This window comes from Erinaceus europaeus, chromosome 21 (assembly GCF_950295315.1).
Source record: "Erinaceus europaeus chromosome 21, mEriEur2.1, whole genome shotgun sequence".
Lineage (NCBI taxonomy): Eukaryota > Metazoa > Chordata > Mammalia > Eulipotyphla > Erinaceidae > Erinaceus > Erinaceus europaeus.
In genome coordinates this window covers 27273709-27299506 of record NC_080182.1, presented here as the reverse complement: position 1 = coordinate 27299506, position 25798 = coordinate 27273709, and the positions used below count along the sequence as shown (strand labels likewise).

The following is a 25798-nucleotide window of genomic DNA, read 5'->3' as shown; positions in this document are numbered from 1 at the left end:
GCCAAGACAGACGGATGCAGCTGAGTGAGGGATGCAGCCGAGTGAGGCCGGCGCGTGCTGGGGGCAGCCCAGCAGGCAGCGGGCAGGGTGCCCACTCAGGCGACGGCATGCCCAGCCTGCACCCGTGTTGACAAAGGGCCCGAGGCGAGTAGCTGGCACAGAAAGGTCTGCACCCTGGACAGCAGCAGCTGGCCACCCTTGGCCTCCCGGCTGGGGCCTCACCCTTCCTGGCCTAGTGGCTGGATGCAGCCTGGGGCAGGGTCCTCCCCATGCCAGCCGGTACCCCCTGCCTGTGTCACAGCCTTGCTGTTCCAGGGGCCACCAGCTCCTCCATGCTGTCCTGTCCCCTCCCCTCCCATCCCGTCTGTCCCCCTGGAGCGGTCAGAGCTCCTCGAAGGCCAATGTCTGCCCAAACCCCCACGGAGGGTGAGTGGATGGCGGCTCCCAGGTCTCTGCTCCCACGTGCGGCCACAGGCCCATCTTCCCAGACATTTCCCTTTACCATAGGCCCCGGCTCGTGGCCAGCTGTAGTCATCCATGGGTGGCCTGTGGGGCTGCCCAGTCCCACCAGCCCCAGAGGCTTCAGCCTGGAGTGGCCAGGGAGTCTCGGGCCCTTCAAAGGGCAGCAGGTGGGAGCAAGCTGATGTCCCCAGTTGGTGCAGAAGTGGGTGTGGGCAGTTGCCAGTTCACCTCCCCTCACCCCTGGGTCGTGCACTCTAGGCATCTCCTTGCTTATTGCTCCCATACCCACTGTCCACAGCTGGCCTGTCTGTGAAATGGGCCTGGAATGGTGGCTGCAGGGAGCTGGGCCCCGGGCTGCACCCCAAATGTGTCCCCCTGGGACGCCAGCCACCTGGCTGTGATCGGCCTCATGATGAGGCTGAGCCCAGCTTATGGCAGCTTACCGCCTCATCTGCCCATCCCCTCAAGGACGCCCCGCAACCCTTGCCAGGCCCTCGATGACCGTAAAGGACAAGGTCACCCACCCACTGCCTGGTGGGACAGAAGCACAGAGCCTGGACTCGGCCCTCGGGCCACAGGACTGCCACCAGCTCTACTGCCCTGCCCATTCTGCAGATAGGGAGACGGAGGCTGGGGGCAACTCAAGGTCAGCTGCAGGTCGGGCCTCCCCAAGGGGCTGGCAGCCAGCACCCTGCCCCGCCCCCTACCCAGGCCACACCCCACCCCGCCCCCTAGCCTCCTGCCCACCACAGGGCAGAGGAGCCGGGCAGAGGGAGGCGGGTGCCGTTGCTAAGTGCTCACCCGCTCCCTCTCATAAAAATAAACTCTTTCTGGCGGGGAGACTCTGAATGAGCTCCCTCCCTTCCAGCCAAGAAAAAAAAATTAGAAAAATTTTTAAAAAGATCTCCATGACACCCTGGTGCCCAGGCCCGTCCCCCGGGCCACGGGGACCCCAGGCCCAGCTCCCAGCTGATCAATTCAGGCAGGGAGCAGACTGGGTGCCGGGCTTGGGGGTTGGTCCTGGGGGAGGCTGAGACCTGGCAGAGGCCTGGCAGTGACTAAAATAGCACCTGCCCGGCACACGCCTCCCTCACTGCCCGGCGGCTGCCCAGGCCCCTCAGTCTCGCCCCGGCTTGGGGAGGACATCCCGGAGGGAGGAGGCAAGAGGCTCCACTCAAAAAGAGGAACCCCAGGAAGGGATGTCCAGAGGAGGACGTGTCTCGCTGGCCTGCCCATTGCCTGCTCAGCCTCACTCCCTGTCCTTGGGACAGCCCAGCACTGTCCCCCACCTGGACACAGCTCCCAGACACAGATTCTCTGGACACAGAGCCCCTGGACACGGCCTCCAGACACAAACCCTGGACATACACCTTGGACACGGCCCCCGGACAAAGACCCTGGACATAGGCGCCTTGGACACAGCTGCCGTGGACACAGATCCCCTGGACACAACTCCTGGACCTAGCCCTCCAACACAGGCCCTGGACACAGTTCTTGGACACAACCACTAGACATGGGCCCTGGTCATGGCCCCCTGGACATGCCCCTTGGACACGGCCTTCTGGACACGGCCCCTGGTTATGCCCCCTGGACATGCCCCTTGGACACGGCCCTCTGGACACAGCTCCCTGGACATGCCCTCTGGACACAGCCCCTGGACACGGCCCCCTGGACATGCCCCCTGAACACATCCCCAGACACGGGCCCTGGACATGCCCCTGGACACTGGCACATGAACACAGCCCGTGGATACAGCCCATGGACACGGCCCCTGGACATGCCTCCTGGACACGGCCCTCTGGACACATCCCCCTGGAACGGCCCCTGGACGTGCCCCCTGGACACGGCCCCCGGACACATCCAGGTAGCCCCAGTGCTGGGCAGGGGCGACCAACGCTGAGCCTCTGGCCCAAACGCGGCGGGGACACCCCAGTGCCGGCCGGCAAACCCAGCGCCATGCTTGGGGACACACGTGCAGCGCCAGGTCTGGGCGCGCGCGCTCTGTCTCTCTGCCTCTCTGTCTCTCCGTCTCTGTCTCCCTCTCACACCCGGGTCCCCGTGGACTCTCAGCCACAGGCTCAGGAGCCACACGCGGGGACAGGGATGGGGACGAGGAGGGGAGGGGACGGGGCCGGGAGCGGAGGGGGAGGGGCAGGGCGGGCACACCCCCGGCCACGGGTGCCCGCGGCAGTGGACACGCACCTGCGGCCGCAGGTCCGAGTGGGGACAATGAAGGGGGCGGGGGTGGAGGCCAGGGGGGCTACCTGCGGCTGGGCGGCTGGCGCGGGTCTCGGGGTGCAGCCGGGTTTCGAGGTGTGGGTCTCAGGAGCGGGGTGCGGGCCCGGGGTGCGGGGTGCGGGGTGCGGGCCCGGGGTGCAGGCCGGCGGGTCCGGGCGCGGCTGCTCGTCGCCGTTGTCTGCTCCGCAGCGCCCATCCCGCCGGTGGAAAAATACCAGCGCGGGGGCGGGGCTGGGGGTGGGGCCTAGGTGGTCGTGGGCGGAGTCTGGAGGGTTGTGGGCGGTGCCTGGTGGGCCGTAGGCGGGGTCTGGATGGGGCCGGGGCGGGACCGGGTGCAGGGCCGGACGGGCCGGGGGCGGGACCGAGGGCGGGCCCGAGTGGGCTGGGGGCGGGGCCCGGGGCGCGCACGGGAGCGGCGCACAAAGGCCGGGGGCGCGCACTGCTCCCGCCGCTCGCCAGCTGGAATCCGCGCCCCCAGACCCACGCCCGGAGACCTGCACCACCAGACCCGAGCCCTGCACCCCGAAACCTGAGCCCTGAGCCCCGGGCTCTGCACCAAAAGACATGCACCCCCAGACCTGCACTCCGAGAACTGGGCCCTGCACCCCAGCACTGCACCCTGAGGCCTGCACCCCACATCTGCACCGCACGACCTGCGCTCGGTGCCCAGCACCCCGGGCTCTGCATCTGAGACCCGCACGGGACCCCCTCGCAACCCGAGACCCCCGGCTCCCGACTCGCTAACCACGTGCCCGCGATTCCTTACCGCCTTCCCACGAGCCCCACCACCGCGCCCCTGCACTGCCCCTTGAGTCCTCAAGCCCCCCCAAGCCAGAGCCCCTGCACACCTCAGCCCACCCAGCACCGGCACCCCCATCCCTGCGCCTCTGCCAGCTCCACCTGGGGTCAGCCCTACACGCCACCCCACCCCCAGCCCCCCATTTCCCTCCACAAGGCCCTAGTTCTGCACCCCATACCCCCAGCCCTGCACTCCAGCACTCCCCCATGCGCCCCGGGCCTTGAACTGTTCATTCCTGTAACCCCAACCTCCAGCTCCCACACACACACTGCCCCAAGCAGGAGCCCTGGCACCATCTACCCCCACCCTGCACTGGGCCCTAGGCCCACGCTTCTGCCTCCCCTCTGCCCCCACCTCCAAGTACCCCCAAACCCCAGGCCCCACACCTCCAAACACCTCCCCAGACCCTCCTGCCCCCTGGAGGCTCACCTGGCTCTGGGTGAGCTATGGGGCAACCCTAGGGACCCGGGGACCCTGCCCCAGGCTGCCCCTGCAGGGCCCCCATGCCAGGTGGGGAGGGCCCTTGGGAGCTAGCTGGTGGCCTTTGGGGGGCAGTTCTGAGCCTCGATTTTCCCGTCTGTGAAATGGACATGAATATTGGCAAGTTATGCAGGGTGGCTTGGCCCTCCAGGACACTGTTTTATTCAGAGAGAGACAAATACACGGGGGAGGGGGGCACAGAGTGGGAGAGACACAGAAGGGGAAAAATATAGAGACTCAGAGGGAGAGACACAGATATGGAGAGAGACACAGACAAGGGGATGAGAGATACAGTGAGACATGGAGGGTAGAGACACTGAAAGACTCTGGGAGAGAGACACAGGGTGAAGAGACCTCTGCAGAGATGAAGCTTGGTCCTCTAACATGTTCCCCTCAGCCCAGTAGACACTGGCCATTCAGCCTCCTTCTTCCCTGTAGAGGCCGGGGGTGGGAGCCAGAGACAGTCAGGCACCCAGGGGCACCCACTAGCCCCAGCACTGTTCACATTGTGCAAGTGAAGAGACCAGGGCTGGGTGAGTGAGTCCTCCCGGATGGCACTAGGCCTGTCAAGCGGGGGACTGGCTGGGAATGGGGTGACAGAGTGAGGCTGGTTCAGGACTGGCCCTCCAGGACTGCTTCATTCAGAGAGACACAGGAGGGAGAAAGACAGTGAGAGATTCAGAGGGAGAGACAAGGGGATGAGAGTTACAGTGAGAATACAAGACAGACGGGGCAGAGACACTGGGAGAACAGGTCATCACCCCAGGGTGTTTCCTCTGCCCTCCCCCAGAGTGCTGACCCTGTGCCCTGCCACCCCAGAGTACTGACCCTGTCCCCTATCCCTCCAGGGTGCTGACTCTATCCCTTGGTGCCCAATCTTGGGTCCCCCTGGGGCCTGGCATCCAAGGCAGGAGTCCAAGGGGCAGAGCCTGGATGCAGCTCATCCCTGAGTGAGAGCCTCAGGGCAATGGGTCATGTCCCCCTCATTAAAATGAAGTGAATAATCCCCTCCCTCTCTCCCCCCCTCCTCTCCCTCTCTCCCTGTCTCTCTCCTCTCTCTGTCTCACCTCTCCTTCCCTCTCCCTCTATCTCCCTCTTTCTTCCCCTTTCTCTCTCTCCCTGGCCCCCTCCCTACCTTTCTCTCCCTCTCTCCCCTTATTAAAATGAAGTGAATAATCCTTTGGAACTGAAATGTGTCCCCAGTGGGGTCCTGAGTGTCCTGAGCAGGCACCCAGGTGCCAGGAGTCAGACAAACAGGAAGGTCCCACCTGTGGGGGGTCACTGAATGATTAACAAGAGAAAAGGTTGTTGAGGGGGGCTGCAGTTCCTGGGGGCTCTTGCCTTATGGGGTGGGGGGGTTGTTCTGGCCTTGAGGTTAGGAGGAGAGGGGGAGGGAAGTGAGTTATCACCAGCGACCCAGGGGACCAAGCTGGGACCTGCTTTTCCCTCTGAGCCAGAGCTCTGTGCTCCTCTGAGGCTGCCATTAGGTGACCCCACTTTGCAGAATGGGAAACTGAGTCACGGAGAAATTAAGTGCCAAGCCAAGGTCATTCATCCAGAGTGTAGCTCCAGGGGCTACACCCTCTAGTGAGAGGAACCGGAACCCGGGGCCCAAACCAAGCTCCTGGGGACAGAGGGCAGGGCAGAGAGCAGGGTAGGCAGGGGCAGAGAGCAGTAGTGGGGGGCAGAGGGCAGGGTTTTAGGGCAGGTTGGGGACGCAGTGACTAGTGTTGTATCTGAAAGGCCCTGGTCCAGTCCCGGCAGCACTTGCAGACTGATGCTCTGGTTCTCTCTCCTGATAAATGAAAAAGGGCCTGGAGGTGGCGCTGTGAGAGGGCGCTGAGTCTGCTCCCCTTCCTTCTTCTCTATCTTGTGTTAATAAATAAAATCTTAAAACGAAGTAAGTAACTGGAGAGGACTGGAGGAGACACTGGCATCTAGGTGGCCTCCCTTTGAGTCTGCACCTATTTCTCGCCTGGCGCAGGGCCCATGCTCACTCTGCCCTGTGAGGCAGATGGGGAGCAAAAAGCACTGGCACACCTGAGCCTCCCCCAGTGCCCTGGCTCCTCCCGGGTGGTGCTGGGGTTCCCCCTGCCTGCTGCCTGTCTCTCTGGCCCAAACATCGGGATTCTCCAGAAAAAATGAAATGTGCAGAGGAGGGTCACCAGCCACGCCACCCGACCTGCCCGCCACCGCCTGGGTCAGGGAACCTCGGCCTCCTTGAGGTGCTGGGGTCCAAAGCTGAGGCTCCCAGTGCTGCCTGCAGCTCACACTCCTGCCATTGAGACAGCTGAGCTCCAAGGAGCAGCAAGTGGGCAGCAGGAGGGGGCTTCAGGGCCCAAAGGTGCATCTTCATGGGCAGCTGGGTTCTGAGTGAAGATGGACTCAGGGAGGCAGCCAGCAGGCAGGCAGGTGCAGAAGGGCCTGGGTGCCAGAGAAAGTGTATGGGCACTTCTCTCCACGGCTGCTGGCAGGAATCCTGCCACATCGATCCTGGACTTTGGATAAAACCCTTGGCTGGGCCAGGGCCCAGCTCCTCTTGCCTGGAGGGGGCAGGGCACCTGTCAACAGATGGACCTATATGCCAAGCCAGTGCCACCTGTGGGCCAAGCCAGTGCCACCTGTGGGCCATGAGGCTATGCTGGGCACCTGGGTCCCAAGCCCTGCTGCTATGTGCCTGGAGGGGCCACATGGCCTCTCCTGCCTCAGTCTCCCTGCTTCTCAGAGCCACTTGCCTGGTGCAGTGATTCGGGCCAGGTGCCAGGCACAGGGTCCAACATTCAGGTCCCCTCCAGTGAGTGCCAGGCTGAGGCCTTGCTGACCTTTGTCCATGCCTCTCAGCACCCTCTGCTACTGGTCTCCCACAGCCTGGACCACAGCCACTCAGGGGCCAGGCAGGTGGGTGGCACAGGCCTGAGGTCCTAGACCTTGCCCACTGGGCATGGGGACCCACAGGGCTGCAATGCCAGCCCCTCCCTCTGGTTGGGAAAGTGGATCTGTCCAGGGGCTGTGGGGGTAGGGGGAGACCTTCAAGGGAGCAGGGTCCCAGAGCATGCATTCATTCACCCATCCACCACTCATCCGTGGTGGAAGTGATACTGCTATTATGGTGTCGCTGGAGGTGTTGTTGGTATGGTGGTATGGTGGTATTGGTGAAGGTGTTATGGTAGAGGTGGGGGTGAGGGTGGGTGGTGATGCTATTTTGGTGGTGGTGTGGTGGAGGGGGGTGTGGTGTGAGGGGCTCCTCCCTGCCCTCCCCTGGCTCTTTCAGCAAGTTCCTTTAAGTCAAGCACCCGTTAACTTGGCCCCAGAGAGGAGAGAGAACAGGTCTTCAGCCTGGCTGAAATATTGGAGGGAGGGGGTATCCAGACCAGCCTTGGCTCCCTGTGGGGCTGCGGGGGTGGGGGCTGCTCACAGGTGGAGCCATGCCAACACTCCCCTCATAACCACCACAGATCAAACCCTGAGACCCTTCAGCTGGAGCCAGCCCTCTGGGGGAACAGCCCCCCACCCTAGGCCTCAGCATTCCCCCAGGGGCCTCTTAGCCCCTTCCAGCCTCAGCATCCCCCCAGGGGCTTCTCAGACAAGCCCAGCTTCAACATCCTCCCCAGAGAGGCCAGCGGCCTCTCAGCCCCCATCCCAAGTCTCATTGCCCCCCACCCCAGTGGCCAGTGGTCTTTCAGTCCCCCTGCCCAGCCCTGTGGGCTCTGGCTCGCCTCAGCCTGTCTCCTCCAGCCCCAGGACCTTTGCTGCTGCTACATTCAGACCAGAGCCCCTGTCCACGGGGCAGCCCCTCTCTCCTGAGCCTCAGCTCCCTGGGCTCCCCACATTAGCCCTCCCTGGCCTCACTGACCCTTCCTGGTCCCACTGAACCTCCCTGGCCCCACTGGCCCCCAGCAGCCCACCCTGGTTCCTGGTCCTTTGTGTGTCTGAGGCTGCTGGGGGGAGGTGTTAGGGGGGCAGGACTAGGCCCCAGATGGGGATCCCTCCCTGGAGATCCCAGAAATACCTGGGCCCAAACCCTGAGGCTTTCCCAGTGTTCTTGCACCTGGGGGACCCTTTTCTGGGGCCCCAGTTTCCCCATCTGCAGCCCAAGCTGCACCCCCACCCCCCCCCCCCCCCGTAGTCTCTAGTACCCTTGCGGCTGTTGTGCTCATGCAGATTCTCAGGCTGGGTGTGTGAGGGGGTGCACCTTCCAAATTCCTGACCAGCCCTGGGCAAAAGGTCCCCCTGGGAGCCATCAGGGAGGGCGGTGGGGGGTAGACCCCTGCCAGCAGCAGCACCTGGGGACTACCAGAAATGTCATAGGAATGCACAGTCCAGGGCCCAGGAATGCATAGTCCCGGGCCCAAGGTGGGGCCCTGCCTCTCTACTCCAGCTGCCCACAGCAATCTTTAAAAAAACAAAACCCTCATTTTAGAAATCTTTACTTAACTGGGCACTAGGCTGCAGAAATGCTAATGTAGGTCTCTGAGGAGAACCCTTGGCCCCGGGTGCCCTCACCCCGCCCCCCAGGCAGACCCTAAGGCCTGATTCTTGCCCTGCCACACCCCTGGTCTGGCCATTTCCCTCCCTCTGCCCCAAACACAACAATTCAAAGTATTCCCAGCTCCCAGACAATAAACAAAGCAGGGCAGCTCCCCTCAGGACCTGAGGAGGGAGGAGTAAGAGTAGGGGGTGAGGGAAGGGTGGAGAGGGGGAGAAGGAAGGAGGTAGAGGGGAAGAGAGGGGGTGGGGAGGGAAAGTTAGGAGAAGGAGAGAGGGAGGGGGAGGGAGGGAAGAGGGGGACAAAGAGGAGGGGGAGAGGAGAAAGATGGAAGTGGAGGGAGGGGGGAGAGGAGAAAGATGGAAGTGGAGGGAGGAAGAGGGAGGAGGGGAAGAGGGGAAGGAGGGAGAGAAGGGGGAAGAGAAAGGAGAGGGAGGAAGGGGAGGGGTAAAAGGAGGGGGAGGGAGGGAAAGGAAGGGGAGGAGGAAATGGAGAGGGTTGAGGAGGGGAGGTGTGTGGAGGGGTGGAGGTTGACAAGCACCTCCCTCAGGCTGGTTGATCCCGTGTCCTCCCCTCGGACTGCAGTTTATGTCCTGTTGTCCCAAAACACCTGTTCAGGTGGCCGCCTCCTCAGAGAGGGGGAGGGGTGGGAGCCTCCCGAACAGCCCCCTGTGCCTCCCCCGCCCCCCGCCCCCGTCCCTGGTTCTGCAGCAGGACATGCCAGAAGCCCCTCCAACGGCCCCCCCAACCCCTTGCAAAAGGGTTTTCTGTGTGAACCTTCTGTGAAACATGCATTACCAGGGTGAGGGGTACAGCAGTGACTTAGGACCCTGGTTCGAGTGCCCGCCCATCTGTAGGCTCCTCCCTCCCATTTCTCTTCACCTTGTAGAAAAAAAAAAAATCAGGGTTTTTCTCCCCAAAAAAGGTGAATTTATTTCCAGAGAGAGAAAAAACAAGAATCCTCTGGCATGGGGTGGGGAGGTCCAGAATGTTAGCCCCACCTTCCCCTCCCCCTGCTTATCCCTCAGAGGAGGGTCTCTCTGTACTAGTGCCCCCTTCCCCAGCTTGCACCCCGCACCAGTGCCCCCTCCTACCCAGTAGAAAGTTCTGGGAGGCAGCCTCACGTGGACTGAGGTCAGGGGGTTCATCCTGTAGGCTGGGGGTCAGGGGTGCAGGACTCAGTTTTGGGGTGCAGGGTGCCCCTTTCCTCCTCAGCACCACCCACCAGGTCCCATATTCAAAGCTTTTTCGGGGGCCCTGGCTGTGACCCCTGGTGACTGAGAGCCTGGAGGTGCAGGTAGGGAACATGCCTGCCGTCCTTCCAGAAGCTTCCCCACTTCCTGAGCCAGTACCCAGTGCCTGGCACCTAGTGTCAGTACCTTGAACCAGCACCCAGTGTCAGCACCCAGTGCCAGATCCCCGAGCACAGCACCCTGTACCAGATTCCTATACCCAGCACCCAATGCCAGCAACCCTGTGCCCAGATCCCTGTGCCCAACACCCCATACCCATTCCGCATTCAGGGAAACTCCAAGGCTGCAGCTTTGATGCTGCAACTGAGGGTGGCCCCCATTACCCAGCAGGCCTTGCAGCAGGTCCTGCCAAGTCCCAGGCTCATCCCAGCCCCTTCCTTCTTGCTGTGGGGGCACTCAGACCCGCCTCCTGGGGGCTGGACAAGGTTGCCAGGAGGCAAGGACACACCAGGGAGCAGACAGCCCCACCTGGCTGGGGATGGGGGGGGCAGGACTGCTGTCACCTGCCCCTGGCAGCTGTTCCCAAGCAGCCTGGGGGGGTGGTTTACTGGCCCAGGGGACCCTCCTTGCCTGAGGGACATTCCCCCACAGGGACCCAGGGAGGCCCTGGGGAGGGGGACAGTCACACTGCAGCTGTGCTGTAATCTGAGGGTGTTCCTGGCTCAGCTCACAGGGGCCACTCTCTGGGTGGCTCTGAGAGGCCTAGTGCTAGGACTCCACCTCTCCCGACCCCACCCCCCACCAGGAAGTGGCCCCTAGGATGGAAGCTGCAAGCCCGGTGACTCCAGGCCAATCTGCAACATCCTCTGGGGACAGCCTGTTGGCAGTTGTGTCCACCCTTCGAGCTATCCTGTGTGCAGGGCAAGGTGGGTGCAGCCCAGCTCCTTGCAGGGAGCATCCACTTGGTGGGGCAGTGGTCACAGGCTGGGGTCCCCTCAGCCCAGGAGCCCTTACAGAGGCGTCCAGTCCTATCTCTCTGGGGGCCGCTGAGAACTTCATCCAGACCTCCCGCTCAGCTTCAGCATGTGACCGGTTGTGGTTGGTGTCACGCGGAAGAGATCGCCAGGGCACGAGGATTCTGGCCCGGGCCCCCCGGGGGGGGGCAGTAGCGGCCTGCTGGGGGGCCTTCCCAGCCCAGGGTCCCCTGTGCACCCTGCCCTCCAGCACTAGGTTTTGGCTGGCCAGGCTGATTTCAGCTACCCAGAGCACCATCCTGCCCTGCTGGCCTGCATCTTCCAGAACCTTCCTCCCCTCTCTGTCATCCTGAACACGCCTCCTCCATTCTGCCCCACCTCAATACTCCACGCTGGGCAGGGGTTCGAGGCCCACGTCCCCCTCCTGAGAGAGCCCAGTAATCCCTGGGCAACGAGGCCCTGGGTTTAGTCCCAGCACTGGGCGTGCCAGGGCAAAGCAGCCCCCCAGGCCAGGAAGCACAAGCCGCCAGGAGCCTGGTGGAGGGCAGGCTTTGTCTCAGCCTGGTGTCTCAGCTCTGCGGCTCCGGTTACATAAGTCCCAGAACTTATTTTCCCTGTAATTAGAGCAAACCCCAGTGCCACCAAGCCTGTTGGGACAGACCCCAGATTAATCCACTCACACCAGCCTCCTGGTGGCCCTGCCAGGCTCCCCCCAACCTGAGTCCTCGGCCTCCTGCTGGGGAGACAGGGCTGCACCCCTGGGTGTCTCTGTTACCCCTCCTCCCTGGACTCCCTTCCCACCACAGACCCCCTTTTCTGAAAGCACAGTCCCTCTGGCCTGGCCCTGGGGGCCTGGGGGACACCCCTTCCTGGGTAAGAGCCCCTGGGGGAGGGGTCTCAGAGCATCTGCCTGGGCCTCCCCACCCCCTGCCCCTGTCTTCCCCTCCCTCATCCCATTCCCTTTCCTCCTCCTGTCCTCCCCTCTCCTTTTTTTTTTTTTTAAGATTTTAAAAAAATATTTATTTATTTATTCCCTTTTGTTGCCCTTGTTGTAGTTATTATTGTTGTTATTGATGTCATCATTGTTGGATAAGACAGAGAGAAATGGAGAGAGGAGGGGAAGACAGAGGGGGAGAGAAAGAGAGAAACCTGCAGACCTGCTTCACTGCTTGTGAAGCGACTCCCCTGCAGGTGTGGAGCCGGGGGCTCGAACCAGGATCCTTAAGCCGGTCCTTGTGCTTTTTAACCTGCTGCACTACCGCCCAACTCCCCCCCTCTTCTTTATCACCCCTGTCTTCCTCTCCTTCTTCCCCCTCCTCCTCCCTCACCTCCCCTTCCCTCCTCCCTCTCCACTCTCACCTCTTCCCTCTCCCTCTCTCGTCCCTCCTCTTACCTCCTTCTCTTGCATCTCCCTCTCCCTCCTCCCCTCCCTCCTCCAGGGCCTGTGAGCCCCAAAGGGCTGAGTGGCTTCTCCATCCCACCAGCATGAAGGGGAGGGGTGTCTGGGGAGAGATGGGTTCAGAGACAAGAGACACCGACCCCACTCCACCAGCCAGGGTTTCTCCCCAGTGCTCTGTGTGGAGCCAGGACTCGAACCTAGGTCCTATGTCTAGGGTGCTGCTGGCTGTTTTGTGAGCACTCCTGCTTTGGTCAGCGTGATGCTGCTCTCAGGCTGGTCTCTGACACTGGGCAGGGGCCAGGAAGGTGAAGTGGAGAGAAGAGAGGGCCTGGAGCTGTGAGGGGGCTCACACCCCAGTACAGGGTGGCCAATGACACTCACATGTCCCTGGGGAAAGCAGACACCCCATTCTTCCAGGGGGAGATTCAGAAGCCGCTTAACTTGAGGGGACACACCCCAGCAGGTCTGGGGGGCCAGGTCTTTCACTGGTCTCAACCCTATCAGGGGTGGGGGAGTACTGAGACTTTGTACTGAGTACCTACTGTGTGCTGGGCTCACTTGAGGAGGGGGAGGGCCATGGGGTTCTGACTCCCTGGGAGGGCTCTGGGACTGGGCAATGGGGTGAGTAGGACCACCAGGCTTCTCTCTCTGTGCTTAGAGAGGGAAGGGAGGGACCCCTACACTGCTTCATGCCTTAAGCTTCCCCTGAAGTTTCCACAGGCAGGGCCGGAGGGGAGAGTCTGAGCTTTTGGCCAGGCCATGAGGGCCAGTGTGCCTGTGCCCAGTTCAGCTGCTGCCCACAATACTGTGGCTCCCTGCGGGACACCCATCTGACTCACCTAGCTCTTGTGTGTCCTCCCCGGGAGGGGACAGTTCCAACCTGAGTGGGGCCATGGAGCTGGGGGGGGGGTCTGCTCTTGGCCAGTGGGGGTGGGGCAAGGCAGGGTCTGGGAAGGGGGTCCCATGGGTAGGGCTCTGTGGGCTGCAGGGCCTTGACGGAGGCTGTCCACAGGCCACTGCCTCACCTCCCACTCCATGAGACACAGAGAAGGTCAGCAGTTGTCCTGGCAGTGACCACACTGAGCAGATGGGCAAAGACAGTGCTGGGGGCTGGGGCAACACTGACCACGTCTGCCAGGCAGTCCCCCAGCATCTGGGGGCAGGGGACTCTCTTCTGGTATCTGGGGGCAGAGGACCTTGTTCTTGCATCTGGGGGCAGAGGACCTCGTCCTAACATCTGGGGGCAGAAGACTTTGTCCTGGCATCTGGGGGCAGAGGACCTTGTCCTGGCATCTGGAAGGCAGAGGACCTTGTCCTGACATCTGGTGTGCTAAGGCAGGAGACCTCGTCCTGGTGTCTTTGGGGGTGTTGAGTCATTGGGTCCCCCGACCTACCTCCTCATCCCCTGGGCTGTAGGTCTGGGGCCATCTCCTCTGCTTAGGATGCTGGACTATTCCTGGGAGTTCTAGCTATGTGGTAGGGCCAGCCTGACCAGGGGACCAGGGGACCAGAGGCCAGGGGGTTATGGGGGGGCTGGTGTTATGTGGGGGACTGTAGGAGACCTTGGGCCATGGGTCAGCCACATCCTGAGCCCAGACCAGGGCCCTGAATCCCACAGAGCAGCCATCAGCCACCCTGGGGTGCTGTGGCAGCCCCTCATGAAACTGGATGAGGTGGGAGCCAGCGCCCCCCCCCCCCCCCCCCCGCCCCAGCTCTCCTGTGAAAGACACTCAGCTTAGTGCCATTCGGACCTACAACCAGAGGCCTAAGCTGATAGTCAGTGGCTCCCATGGGGGCACCAGCCTTGGGGGGAGCAACAGGGGACCATGGAGGCTGGGGGCAGGGGGACATGGAGCCTGGGGGCCCTCTCCCCTCCCAGAGCTGCAGTGTGGGGTGCCCAGCCCTCCCCACTCCCTGGGGCTAGGGAGATTCAGCAGAAACAGGACTGGGGATGATGGCCTCACCTGGCAGGAAGCTGCCATCAAGGCCCAGGGTAGGCTCAGTGATGCCCGGCAGGTGTAGGCATTGTCACTGCCAGTGTGCCCCCACTGGTTTCCCTGGCTCCTAGCCTCACAGGTCAGCAGCCACCATGGCACCTCTGTCCATGCGGCCCCACCCCTGGCCTGGCGTACACCACCAGGTCGACACTCTCTAGGAGCCCCTGGCTTTAGGAGCTAAGTTGGGCTGAGCAGTACCTGGGAGCTGTTGTCCCACTGTGTTGTTAAAATTTCGGCGGCTCCAGCCGAGTGGGCTAGTTTCACGGGCGGGTAACAGAGACGCGGAGACAACGGCTGGGCAGGGAAGCTGTATTTCTTTATTCAGGAACAACGATTCATAAACTAAACCAAACTAATCACCAAACAGAACTCTGCTGTCTCTTTGCAGCGGCGCAAGCATTCTCCCTTACTCTGGAACTCAGGAACCCTCTCCAACTCTGGAACTCTGAAACTCTGGCGGGGTTCCTAGGGGCGGGGCCAAGCGGGCCGCGAAATTAACAGGACTGACCCAATTCTCTTGGCGGGGGAGAACTAGAACCCAATGTAAAGCATACAACACCACTGCATGCAAAGGGGTTGGGGAGATGGTCCCTGGCCTCTTCTCAGCTCTCCTGGGCTGGGCCCAGGTGGTGGCACAGTGGCTAGAGCACTAGACTTGCAGGCGTGAGTTCGAGTTCCAGCACCCCATGCCAGAGTGGTTCTCTCTCTCATGAAGAGATGGAATGAATCCATTCTAAGCGTTGAAGAAAGTAAGCTGGACATCCCTTGGGAGTTGTGTGTGGAGGGGACAGCATGTGGGGATGTGGAGCTCGGACCCTAGGCCTCTCGGTTCTGGAGAACTACCACCAGGCGGAGCCTGCAGCCCAGGAGCAGACGGTCACTGGGTCCTCCTGCCCAAGGCCGCCCCTCTCTGTCTGGCGCCATGTGCTGGCTGGCTGTCTGCAGGGAGGGCTCTGGCCCTGCGCTTCCCAGAGTCCACAGCGAAGATGTGCAGGCCTGGGTCCAGCTCAGAGGTGACATCACTGTCCCCAAGTTGGAGGGAAATGTGACAGTGCTCGTCAGCCAGTGAGAGCAGGCTCTGCCCAGACCCACGGCCTGGCGTCCACCCCTAGACCCTCCCCCACCAGCCTCCACACTCATCCAGCATGTCTTCTGAGGACATCTGCCCAGGCCTGTGCCCAAGGCCAAGCTGCCTCCTCCAGGAAGGCTCTAGAAATCCCCTCAGTGCTGCAGAGCATGATGGAATGGCTGGGCAGCAGGGCAGTGAGGGGGCAGACTAACCATGAGCCCAGCCCTATTTCAGCCGGACTCTGGCTCCGGCCTCCCTTTCCAGCCAGGGAACTCATACTCGCCCCTCAGTGCCCTGCTCAGCACAGCTTGGGAGCCCTGCTGACCTGGAAAGTCTCTTTTCAAAGTGTAATTACAGGGTTTGAGCCCCTGCTCCCTACCTGCAGGGAGGAAGCCTCACAAATGGTGGAGCAGGTTTGTAGTTGTCTCTCCCCCTCTCTGTCTCCTCCTCCCTCTCAGTTTCTCTCTGTCATGACAAATAAAATAGAAAAAAGGACAAAGTGTGGGTGTGCTGAATTTCCAGTGCTGGCACTGAGCACCAGGACAACCCTGGCTGCAATAAAAACAAATAAATAGGGATTTGGGTGGTACCTCAGCAGGTTAAGCACAGGTGGAGCAAAGCGCAGGGACCGGCATAAGGATCCCGGTTCGAGCCCCCAGCTCCCCACCTGCAGGAGGGGTCGCTTCACAGGAGGTGAAGCAGGTCTGCAGGTGTCTATCTTTTTCTCCCCCTCTCTGTCTTCCCCTCCTCTCTCCATTTCTCTCTGTCCTATCCAACAACAGCGACATCAATAACAACAATAATAACTACACCAACAATAAAGAACTACAAGGGCAACAAAAGGAAATAAGTAAATATTTAAAAAACAAATAAATAAGCATTTAAAATGCATTTTCAGATTATTTCTTGAGAGCTTGTTTGGAGGTTCTAGCAGAGGAGCACAGCTACTCTTACACCCTCCACCGAAGATGAAGGCCATTGGGGAAGGCCTCACATGAAGTGATGAGGGAGGAAGGGGACACCCACCTAGCCAGCCAGATCAGTTGAATCAACCCTGGTGGTCAAGGGGGTGACAGATGTCGCAGCCAGATCGCCCTCACATCCTTCAGATCATTTCTTTTTTCTAAATACTTTTTATATTTATTTATTTATTTTCCCTTTTGTTGCCCCCCTTTTTTTATTGTTGTTGTAGTTATTGGTGTCGTCATTGTTAGATAGGACAGAGAGAAATGGAGAGAAGAGGGGAAGACAGAGAGGGGGAGAGAAAGATAGACACCTGCAGACCTGCTTCACAACTTGTAAAGCGACTCCCCTGCAGGTGGGGAGCCAGGGCTCGAGCCGGGATCCTTGCATTTTGCGCCACCTGCGCTTAACCTGCTTCGCTATCGCCCAACTCCCGACTTCTTTGTGTGAATGTGGGGGAGTCCAGGGCAGAGTCAGCTCTGCCAGGCACTGGTGCCAGGGGTGCAATCTGGACAAAGGGTGTTTGGGCTGGACCTTGCAGAGATGTGGGGGGCTTCCTGGGAGGGGAGCGAGAGGAGGTAAAGGCTGGGGGCACAGGGCTTTCAGGGGTGAGCCCCACCTTTGACCCCAGCAGACTGGACTAAATCCCCACCTCCCACAACGCACACAACTGAACCTTTAAACAAACAAAAAGGAGGCTGGTGGACAGCAGGCCTGGACAGTGCCCTGCTGCCCCAGGTGCATATCCCAGGTTTGAGCCTGGCCTACCCCATTGAAGAGAACTGAGGAGCTGTTGTCTCTCTGTCTCTGTCTAAAAACACAAAACAAGACACAAAGAAAAGCAAAGAATGGGGTGAAGGAGCCAGAGGAAGGAGAGGCATCTTGAGAGCTGCGGGAGGAGGGGTGTGTCGCTGTGACAGTGGGGCCCCTGAGAGCGGCCCCACCGTTCTCTGAGGCAAGTGTGTCTGAGAGAAACTGCCTACCCCTCAGGCCCAGGTGCGGGGACTGGCCTGGGGCAGAGCCCATATTCTGTTCTGTTCTCCCCTCCACACACACACATCTCAGCTCCAAAGAGTGAGAGACGGGGTGGGGGGAGAGAGGGAGAGGAAGAGGGAAAGAGAGAGGTAGAGAGAGGATGAGAGAGAGAGGGAAAGGGAGAGGGGGGAGAAAGAGGAGAGAGGGTGAAAGAGGGTGAGGGAGGGAGAGAGAGAGAGGGAGAGAGAAGGAAAGAAGAAAGAGGGAGAGAGAGGAGGGGGTGGCAAGAGAGCGAGGAGGAGAGGGAGAAGAGAGAGAAAGAGAGAGAACTTGAGAAGAGAGGGAGAGAGACAGAAACACCTGTAGCCCTGCTCCACCGCTCATGAAGCTTCCCCCCTGCAGGTGGGACTGGGGCTTGATGTGAGGAGGGTGCTGGAGCTTGCGGCCAGCCCACGGGGAGGGGGGGCTGCTGGCCTCATGTCCACTGAGTGTGTGCGGATGGGGACCGTGAGTGCCAGGCATCCACTCGTTCAGATGAGTCACCCTTGGGTGACAGGTAATCAGCCTGTGCCCAGAGCCACGTCCAGGAGCAGTGGTGGGCAGGGGCAGCGAAGGGTGGGCAGGGGCAGGCGGGCAGGGCTGGGCAGTGGAGCAGGGAGGAGCAAGATTCTGACAGGCCCTGTTTATAGTGAAAGCCTGGGAGGGACAGCAGGGAGTCTGAGCTGGGAACAAAGGCCACCCCCCACCGGCTACTTTCTGCTGCCCGCCCTCCCTCCTGCCCATGCCCCCTCCCCCCAGCTGAATTGTTGTGCCCACAGCTGCCCACTTCCTCTCCCACCTGCTGGTGCCTGGGAGGCACCTTCAGCTGCTGGCCCCCAGCTGGAGACAAAGGCCAACTCAACCCCAGTTCTGCCTTCCTGACAGGGGCGGGGGAGACACAGGACAGGCGCTCACCCCAGACTGGGTCTGCGGTGTCCCTGGGGGTCTTCTGACCTGCCTGTGTGACCTCAGGCTCAGGGGAGGCTGGGTAGGCCACTCTGACGGCAGAGAGGTGGTGTCTGGATCCTGGGCGGCAGGACCGCTTGGTGTGGACACTGCCTGGCCCCAGGGTTCATGCCCAGAGTCCCATATAATCTCCCCTTCCCCTTCCTGCTCAGTAGGGACAAGGACCCAGAGCCCAAGGTCACAGGACCTCAGAGTCGGGGCTGCCCCAACCAGCTGGTCAGCTAGAGTCAGGGCCCACTTTGCCTGGCCCCACCTGATGGTCAGCTCAGAGCTGGGCCCACCTTCCCACCTTGCTGACTGTCCCCTCTGCAGGCCCTGAGCCCTATGTGGAGTGTGTGTGGGGGCACCTCACAGGCTCAGTCCAGGGTGGCTGCCCCCAAGATCTCTGAGCTGACAACAGGTCTCTGGATCTGAGTCTGGCTGGCTCAGCTGGTAGCTCTGAGCCCTGTTATGCCATAGCCCTGGCCCTGGCCTGCCTGGCACCATACGGGAGGGTCTAGGTGCCAGGGAAAGCACCCATCTGTGGAGTCTCTGATTCTCTCTTTGTGTCTGAGAGTAGAGCCTACAAGTAAAATCAGGGACAGGAGGCCTGTAAGCCCCCAGCCAGCATGCATGTGGGCACCCTGTCACATGTCACCACATAGCCCCCCTCCCGTGCCAGCGGGGAAGAAGTTAAATGCAGCACAGGGAAGGAGTAGGACAACTTTTGGAAAGCACAAAAGGAGGCACCTGATGCTCTGGGAGGGGCTATCTCCATGGACCAATGGCAAGCCAGCCCAGGTGTGCCAGGGATGGGGCCCAGTGAAGGTAAGATTCTGCCCACTGGCCCTTGTGGGGGCATCCACAAGATCCCCTCACGGCTCCATGGTGAGGACGCGTGGAAGGCTGGCAGGCAGGCAGGCAGGTGGGCAAGAAGGAAGGGAGCAGGAGTCGGGCTGTAGCGCAGCGGGTTAAGCGCAGGTGGCGCAAAGCACAAGGACCGGCATAAGGATCCCGGTTCGAACCCCGGCTCCCCACCTGCAGGGGAGTCGCTTCACAGGCAGTGAAGCAGGTCTGCAGGTGTCTATCTTTCTCTCCTCCTCTCTGTCTTCCCCTCCTCTGTCCATTTCTCTCTGTCCTATCCAACAACAACATCAATAACAACAATAATAACTACAACAATAAAACAACAAGGGCAACAAAAGGGAATAAATAAATAAAGTAAATATTAAAAAAATAAAAAGGAAGGGAGGGAGGGAGGAAAGGAGGGAAGAAGGAAGGAAGGAAGGAAGGAAGGAAAGAAGGAAAGAAGGAAAGAAGGAAGGAAAAAAGAGAAAGAAAAAGAAAGGGAGAAAGAGGGAGTTGGGCGGTAGCGCAGCGGGTTAAGCGCACATGGCACAAAGCCCAAGGACCAGCATAAGGATCCCGGTTCGAGCCCCGGCTTGAACATCAATAACCACAACAATGTTAAACAACAAGGGCAACAAAAGGGAAAATAAATAAATAAATAAATATTTTAAAATTTAAAAAAAAGAAAAATAAAAGAAGAGAGGAAGGAAGGGAGGAAGGGAGGAAGGAAGGAAGGAAGGAAGGGAGGAAGGGAGGAAGGAAGGCAAAAGAAGAAGAGAGGGAAAGAATCTGCTCTTCCAGACAACTGAACTTGGCGTGGGCGTCTCGGGGGCGGTGGGTCAGTGGCTGGCAGGCGGGTCAGCCCTCACAGAGATCTCTCTCTCGACATCTCTGCAGTCTCCCAGCTTGCAGGAGGAGACATGAGGCAGAGTCTACGCCAGGCAGGAAGCCCCCTGCCCGCAGGCCACTGGAGGGTCACCCCTCAGAGCTCTGATTCCACAGAGGGGCCTTGTGTTTTGGGGGTGATACAGGGGCACAGGGCACAGGGGGGATATAGAGGGGCAAGCGGGGACAAGGGGGAACAGTGGGATGTGAGGGGAAGCAGGAGGGTGCAGGGTGTGGGTGGGAGCAGGGACTGAACCTGGCCACTATTTCTGCTGGGAGAACCCTCACAGCCTCCAGCAGATGCTCCCAGAAGGACACAGGAGCAGCTAACTGTGTCTTTGGGCAGGGGCGGGGGGCAGGGACCTGTCTGGTCTTCACCTGGGTCATCACTGGCCCAGCTCACTGCACAGACCTTAGCCCCCCCTCCCACCAAAAGCAGTGACACAAATGCATATGAAAGCAGCCTGTCCAGCCCAGATGCTCCCCAGCTATGAATGAGGACATGAAACCTGATCTTCCCTCTGTGGACTAGTATGCAGCCTTGAAAAAGGCAGGGAGGACTCTCACACTCTTAGCCACAGGTGAACTCCTAAGACACCACGGGGAGTGACAGAAGCTAGACACCAACCACAGATTCTTGCACGGAGTATCCAGAACAAGCTAACCTGGGGGTGATAAGGCAGGTCTGCGCAGCTCTGGGAGAGGTGGGAGGGTGGCATTTGGAGGGGGTGTTGGGTTTCTTGGAGGGGAGGCTATGAGACATTAAGTTTAAGTTAAACAGTAGCAACTGTCACAATTCTGCACATGTGCCGAGAACTCATGCTTCACTCAGGGTGAACTTCCCAGACCTAGTTGTCTCTGATGGTCTCTGACTTACTGAGATGGAGCAGAGAGGCTGATGAACACAGCCTGGGCCCGGCCGGCCAGTCCTCTGCTCCACTGACTGTCACCCTCCTGGCTGTCCAAGCAACCGTGCAGCAGTGGTCCCTGGATTTATCCAAGCAACTTGGGGCTGTCGTCACCAGACGCTGAACACCTCTGGTTTCCGAGGAGGCTGAGGGGTCAACAGGGCCAGCAGGAGTGAGCTACCCACCCCCAGTCCCAACCTCTGCCAGTCGTCCTTGGCTTGTGGGTGCATCTCCCAGCACAACATCTTCTCCTGTGTCTGAGCCAGGGGCAGCAGCCACACAGGCTTGGTGTGCGAGTCCACCAGGGAGTCTGGGAGGGGCAGTGGGCAGCTGGGAGCATCTCCCCAGACCACGAGACTGCCCACTGTGGTCAAGGAGGGGTCCTCCTGGGGGGGTGTCACCTGCAAGTAGAGAGCAGATCCAGCTGCCTGGACACAGGAAGAGCCACCTCCCACCCCCCACCCCACAGGTGCTGCCTGGGTCTGGGCCTTCCCGCCCTGGGCCCTTGGGACACACCCAGCCTGGCCCAAGCTCAGGCCCAGGCAGGAAGCAGGAGAGATGCCAAGAGAGGTCTGGACAGGACCAGACACCCCGTCGATTAATCCACTGACAACAGCCGCCCCCTGGGGACGAGCTCTGATTGGAGTCTGGGAGCCTGGGAATGGGAAGGAGGGTGTTGGTTAGCTGGCTAAAGCCTTACACAAACACTTCCTGCATTTTTCTGGAAGCTTCTCCTGCTGTGGTGTCTGCTGAGCCCTGCTTGCATTTTTGTTGTGTTTGGTTATTGTTGTTATTCTTGGAAAAGGGTTTGCTGGCGAGATCAACTTCTGCATCAAGCTGGTTCGCAGCCTTAATCCTGTGGAAAGGTGTCAGTCAGCACTTCTGTTCCTTGCTGAAAAAATTTAAAGGGAAGTTTACACTTGTGGGGGAGAAACACAGACAGACAGACAGAGACACACCAACACAGATAGACAGACACATACAGAACAGAGACACAGACACGTACAAGCAGAGGGACACAAAGACACACAGATATACACACAGACAAACACAAAACATATAGACACAGACAGACAAAAACACAGAACAGAGACACAAAGACAGATACACACAGAGACAGACACACACAGAGACACAGACAGAAGACACACAGTCACACATACAAAGACACACACAGAGACAAAAACACATATAGAACACACAGACACACACAGAGAGACAGATACAGACAGAGCCACATAGACACACAGAGACACAGACATACAGACAAATACACAAAGAGACACACCTGGGTGGCAGATGCAGAGTGCTCATAGCAGGTCTGGGTGACAGCTGACAGGCCTTTTCTGTGGGTGAGGGTGCTGGGGCAGCCTCTAGGAGCACCTCTTCTCCCTGAGGCTTTGAAGGAGCTCGCTGCTGGACAGACGCCCTCCCTACCTGCCCCATCCCTGGGTTTTGGCACTGAGGGACAGGTGGCAGCACGTAACCAGACGTCACATGTGCCAGTTCACTGCTCCTGGGTACCACAGGAACACGGAATGAGAGAGCTTCCCCTAGTGGTCTTCATGGTCACACTGAGGGAGAGAAGGCAGAAATGGGAGTGGCTGCAGGTGTAGGTGGGGCCTCTGGCTTTAAAGGGGTGAACCTTTGGAGCTCAGGCTCTTTTCCAGACTAACTTGTGACCTTCAAGGCTGTAAGTCAGTTCTCAGTCCCCTTTTCTTCTTCTTCTTCTTCTTTTTTTTTTTTTAGATTTTATTTATTTATTCATGAGAAATGATAGGAGAGAGAAAGAACCAGACATCACTCTGGTACATGTGCTACCGGGGATTGAATTCAGGACCTCATGCTTGAGAATCTAGTCCCTTAGCCACTGCACCACCTCCCGGACCACTTCTTTCTCCTTTTATCTCTCTCTCTTTCCTAACATGTTTTTGTGTCCAATAAAGTTTAAGTTACCTGAATAATCATGATTTCCATCAATTCTTTGTTGGGAAAAGGTGTGGTGAACTCTGAGAATGGAGACCGATACTGTTCCCAAGCTTTTCCCCTTTAACATAATTGGCGACCACAAAGGGACCTCCCAGATATTTCTCAATCCTGCTTTTATGGCAATAGCTCAAAGATCACTAGAGTCCTAGTACCCTAAAAATGATTATATCTAAATAGATATCATAGCTACTTCTCATCCTGAGTTTCTTAGCTCTAATTAGCCTACTCTTGTACTCTGCCCCCCTATTTCTTAAACATTTGTATGCCTTGCTACCTTTCAGCCATCAAGTCCCAGATGCTGCCACAACCCCACCCTGACCTCCCTGCACAGATGACCACAAGAAGTGTCCAGAAACCTCATCTCTTCAGAGCCTTACCCTACTAGGGAAAAATAGGGACAGTACAGGTGTGTCTAGAAGTATGGATCGACCAGGAAACTGTCCACATGTCAGCAGGAAGCAACTATAGAAACATGAAACGCTGTCCTTCAACAGCCCAAAAAGATTTTTTTTTTTTTCATGCGAAAGATAGGAGGAGAGAGAGAAGAACTCTGGCACATGTGCTGCTGGGGATCGAACTGAGGACCACACATCTGACAGTCCAGTGCTTTATCCACTGCTCCACCTCCCAGACCCCTCCCAAAAAAGAATTTTGAGTCCATGCTCCTAGAGGAGGAAATGTTGAGGGAGAGAAGGACCACCCAGAAATGGGAGTGGTTGCAGGTGTAGGTGGGGCCTTTGACTTTAAGGGGGTAAATCTTTGGAGCTCGGGCTCTCTTTGTCCAGACTACCATGTGACCGTCAAGCCTATAAGTGAGCTCCCTTTCTTTCTCCTTTTTCTCTACCTCTCTCTCTCCCTAACATATTTTTTTTTGTCCAATAAAAGTTTAATTTACATGGATAATCATGCTTTCCATCAATTCTTTGCTGGGAAAATGTGTGGTGAACACTCAGAATGGGGAGGGACAGTGGCTGTCCCCAAGCTTTTCCCCTTTTAACAGTTACATGTCACTTAACCAGGTGCCACCACCTGGCCCCAAGATTGACTGACTACTTTTTTTTTTTTTTTTTTTGCCTCCATGGTTATTGCTGAGGTTTGTTGCCTGCACTATGAATCCACTGCTCCTGGAGGCCATTTTTCCCATTTTATTGCCCTTGTTGTTGTCTGTATTATTATTGTTGTCATTGCTGTTGTTGTTGGATAGGACAGAAAGAAATCGAGAGAGGAGGGGAAGACAGAGGGGAAGAGAAAGACAGATACCTAAAGACCTGCTTCACCACCTGTGAAGCGACCCCTCTGCAGGTGGGGAGATGGGGCTTGAACCCAGATACTTGTGCCGATCCTTGCACTTCACACCATGTGCACTTAATCTGTTGGCTATTGCCCGACTCCTGATTGACTGACTTTTATGGAAGAGAAAGCAAGAGAAATTGAAAGTGCAGAGGCCTGGCTTGTGGTTGAGCTGGGGATTGAACCCAGGGCCTTGGGCATTAACTAGATTTTATGACATATCTATGGTGGTGGTGATGGTGGTACTGGGGACTGAACCTGGGGCCTTATAGCCTCAGAGCCTCAGACAGGAGAGAAGAGGTTTTGTTTTTTCTTTCTATTTTTCTATTTATTTATTTATTTCCCCTTTTATTGCCCTTGTTTTTTATCGCTGTACTAGTTATTATTATTGTTGTTGTTGGATAGGAAAGAGAGAAATGGAGAGAGGAGGGGAAGACAGAGAGGGGGAGAGAAAGGTAGACACACCTGCAGACCTGCTTCACTGCCTGTGAAGAAACTCCCCTGCAGGTGGGGAGCCAGGGGCTTGAACCTGGATCCTTCCTCTGGTCTTGTACTTTGTGTCACCTGCACTTAACCCACTGTGCTACCGCTCGACTCCCGGGTTCTTTTTTAATTGGTGGAATTAACAGTAAAATACAGTAGTTTGTACATGTGTAACACTTCTCAGTTTTCCACATAGCACTCTAGTCCCTACCTAGGTCTTCCTCTGCCATCATGTTCCAGGACCTCTACCCCAGAGTCCTTTATTTTGGTGCAATACACCAAGATAGTCTTTATATTGAATCACTGTGCTGTCTCCACAGCCTTATTATTATTGATATTACTATTAACATTTTATCTAGAGCCCTGCTGATTTCAGACTGATGGTGGTACTGGGGATTGAACCTTTGGCCTTAGGGCCTGAGCCAGGAGAGTCTTTTGCAGACCCCCTGTGCAGCCTCCAAGCCACTTCTTTTTTTTAATTTTTTTTATTGTTGTTGTCATTGTTGGATAGGACAGAGAGAAATGGAGAGAGGAGGGGAAGACAGAGAAGAGGAGAAAAAGATAGACACCTGAAGACCTGCTTCACCGCCTGTGAAGCGACTCCCCTGCAGGTGGGGAGCCGGGGTTCGAACCGGGATCCTTATGCCGGTCCTTGTGCTTTGCGCCACCTGCGCTTAACCCACTGCGCTACAGCCCGACTCCCCTCCAAGCCACTTTTGATGCCCTCGATGCCCAGTCTTTATACCTGTCACATGTGGAAGCACCCAGGGCGGCACCCAAAGCCTTGTGAAGAGCTCTCCTGTCTCTGCTTGCAGGGCTCCACTGCTCCCAGCAGACTGGGCTCTTTAATACCCGACAGAAGGGGGAGAGGTTCTGTACCCACCCCCCGACCACGTGGCCTCCCTGGGCCACACATGGTGCTGCCAGAGGCCACCCCTAGCTCTGCTACAGGCACAACCTGTGCTCTGCTGGGTGGGCTATTTCCTGGGCCCTCTTTTTCATGAATGAGTAATTTTCTTTTTTTAAAAAATATTTTTATTATCTTTATTTTTTGGATAGAAAAAGCCAGAAATCAAGAAAGGGGAGACAGAGAAGGAGAGAGAGACAGAGAGACACCTGCAGCCCTGCTCCACCCCTTGTGAAGCTTTCCCCCTGCAGGTGGGGACCGAGGGCTTGAACCCAGGTCCTTACCCACTGTAACATGCACCACCCGGGCCCCTGAATAAGTAATTTTCCAATGTGTGTGTACACCACATTTTTGTGTGTGTGTGAAGCTGGGGCCTCATGAACCTGTGGTTTCACTGCCTTCAGGCAATTTTTTTTGTTCAGCTAGAGAAAAGCAGAGACATAGAGAGAGGGAGAGATATCACAGAAG

The 25798-nt window shown here is 58.2% G+C and overlaps 2 protein-coding genes and 1 long non-coding RNA gene across 4 annotated transcripts in view; 1 reads left to right on the top strand and 2 right to left on the bottom strand.

The window, feature by feature from the left end:
* SLC6A6 (solute carrier family 6 member 6) overlaps positions 1 to 2897 on the bottom strand; it is a 43969-nt gene extending 41072 nt beyond the window's left edge. The window contains exon 1 of the mRNA XM_007517075.3: positions 2727 to 2897. The gene's annotated coding sequence lies outside the window, so the exon portion shown is untranslated. The remainder of the gene's footprint in view (positions 1 to 2726) is intronic.
* Positions 1393 to 23515, top strand: LOC132535291 (uncharacterized). 2 transcript variants are annotated; one of them, XM_060180634.1, is made up of 2 exons: positions 1393 to 2326; positions 22932 to 23515. In XM_060180634.1, exons 1-2 carry the CDS (start codon positions 1976 to 1978, stop codon positions 22983 to 22985), a joined length of 405 nt encoding a protein of 134 aa, XP_060036617.1. In that variant the 5' UTR covers positions 1393 to 1975; the 3' UTR covers positions 22986 to 23515. The 2 variants fall into 2 exon arrangements, with proteins under 2 accessions (XP_060036617.1, XP_060036616.1); XM_060180633.1 differs by lacking the exon at positions 22932 to 23515 and adding an exon at positions 3179 to 3605.
* On the bottom strand, positions 20735 to 22638 carry LOC132535293 (uncharacterized). Its single transcript, XR_009547075.1, has 2 exons — positions 21950 to 22638; positions 20735 to 21553 (listed from the first exon to the last, which is right to left on the bottom strand). It is a non-coding gene; the product is annotated as an uncharacterized LOC132535293 (long non-coding RNA).
* Positions 23516 to 25798: the final 2283 nt, after the last annotated feature.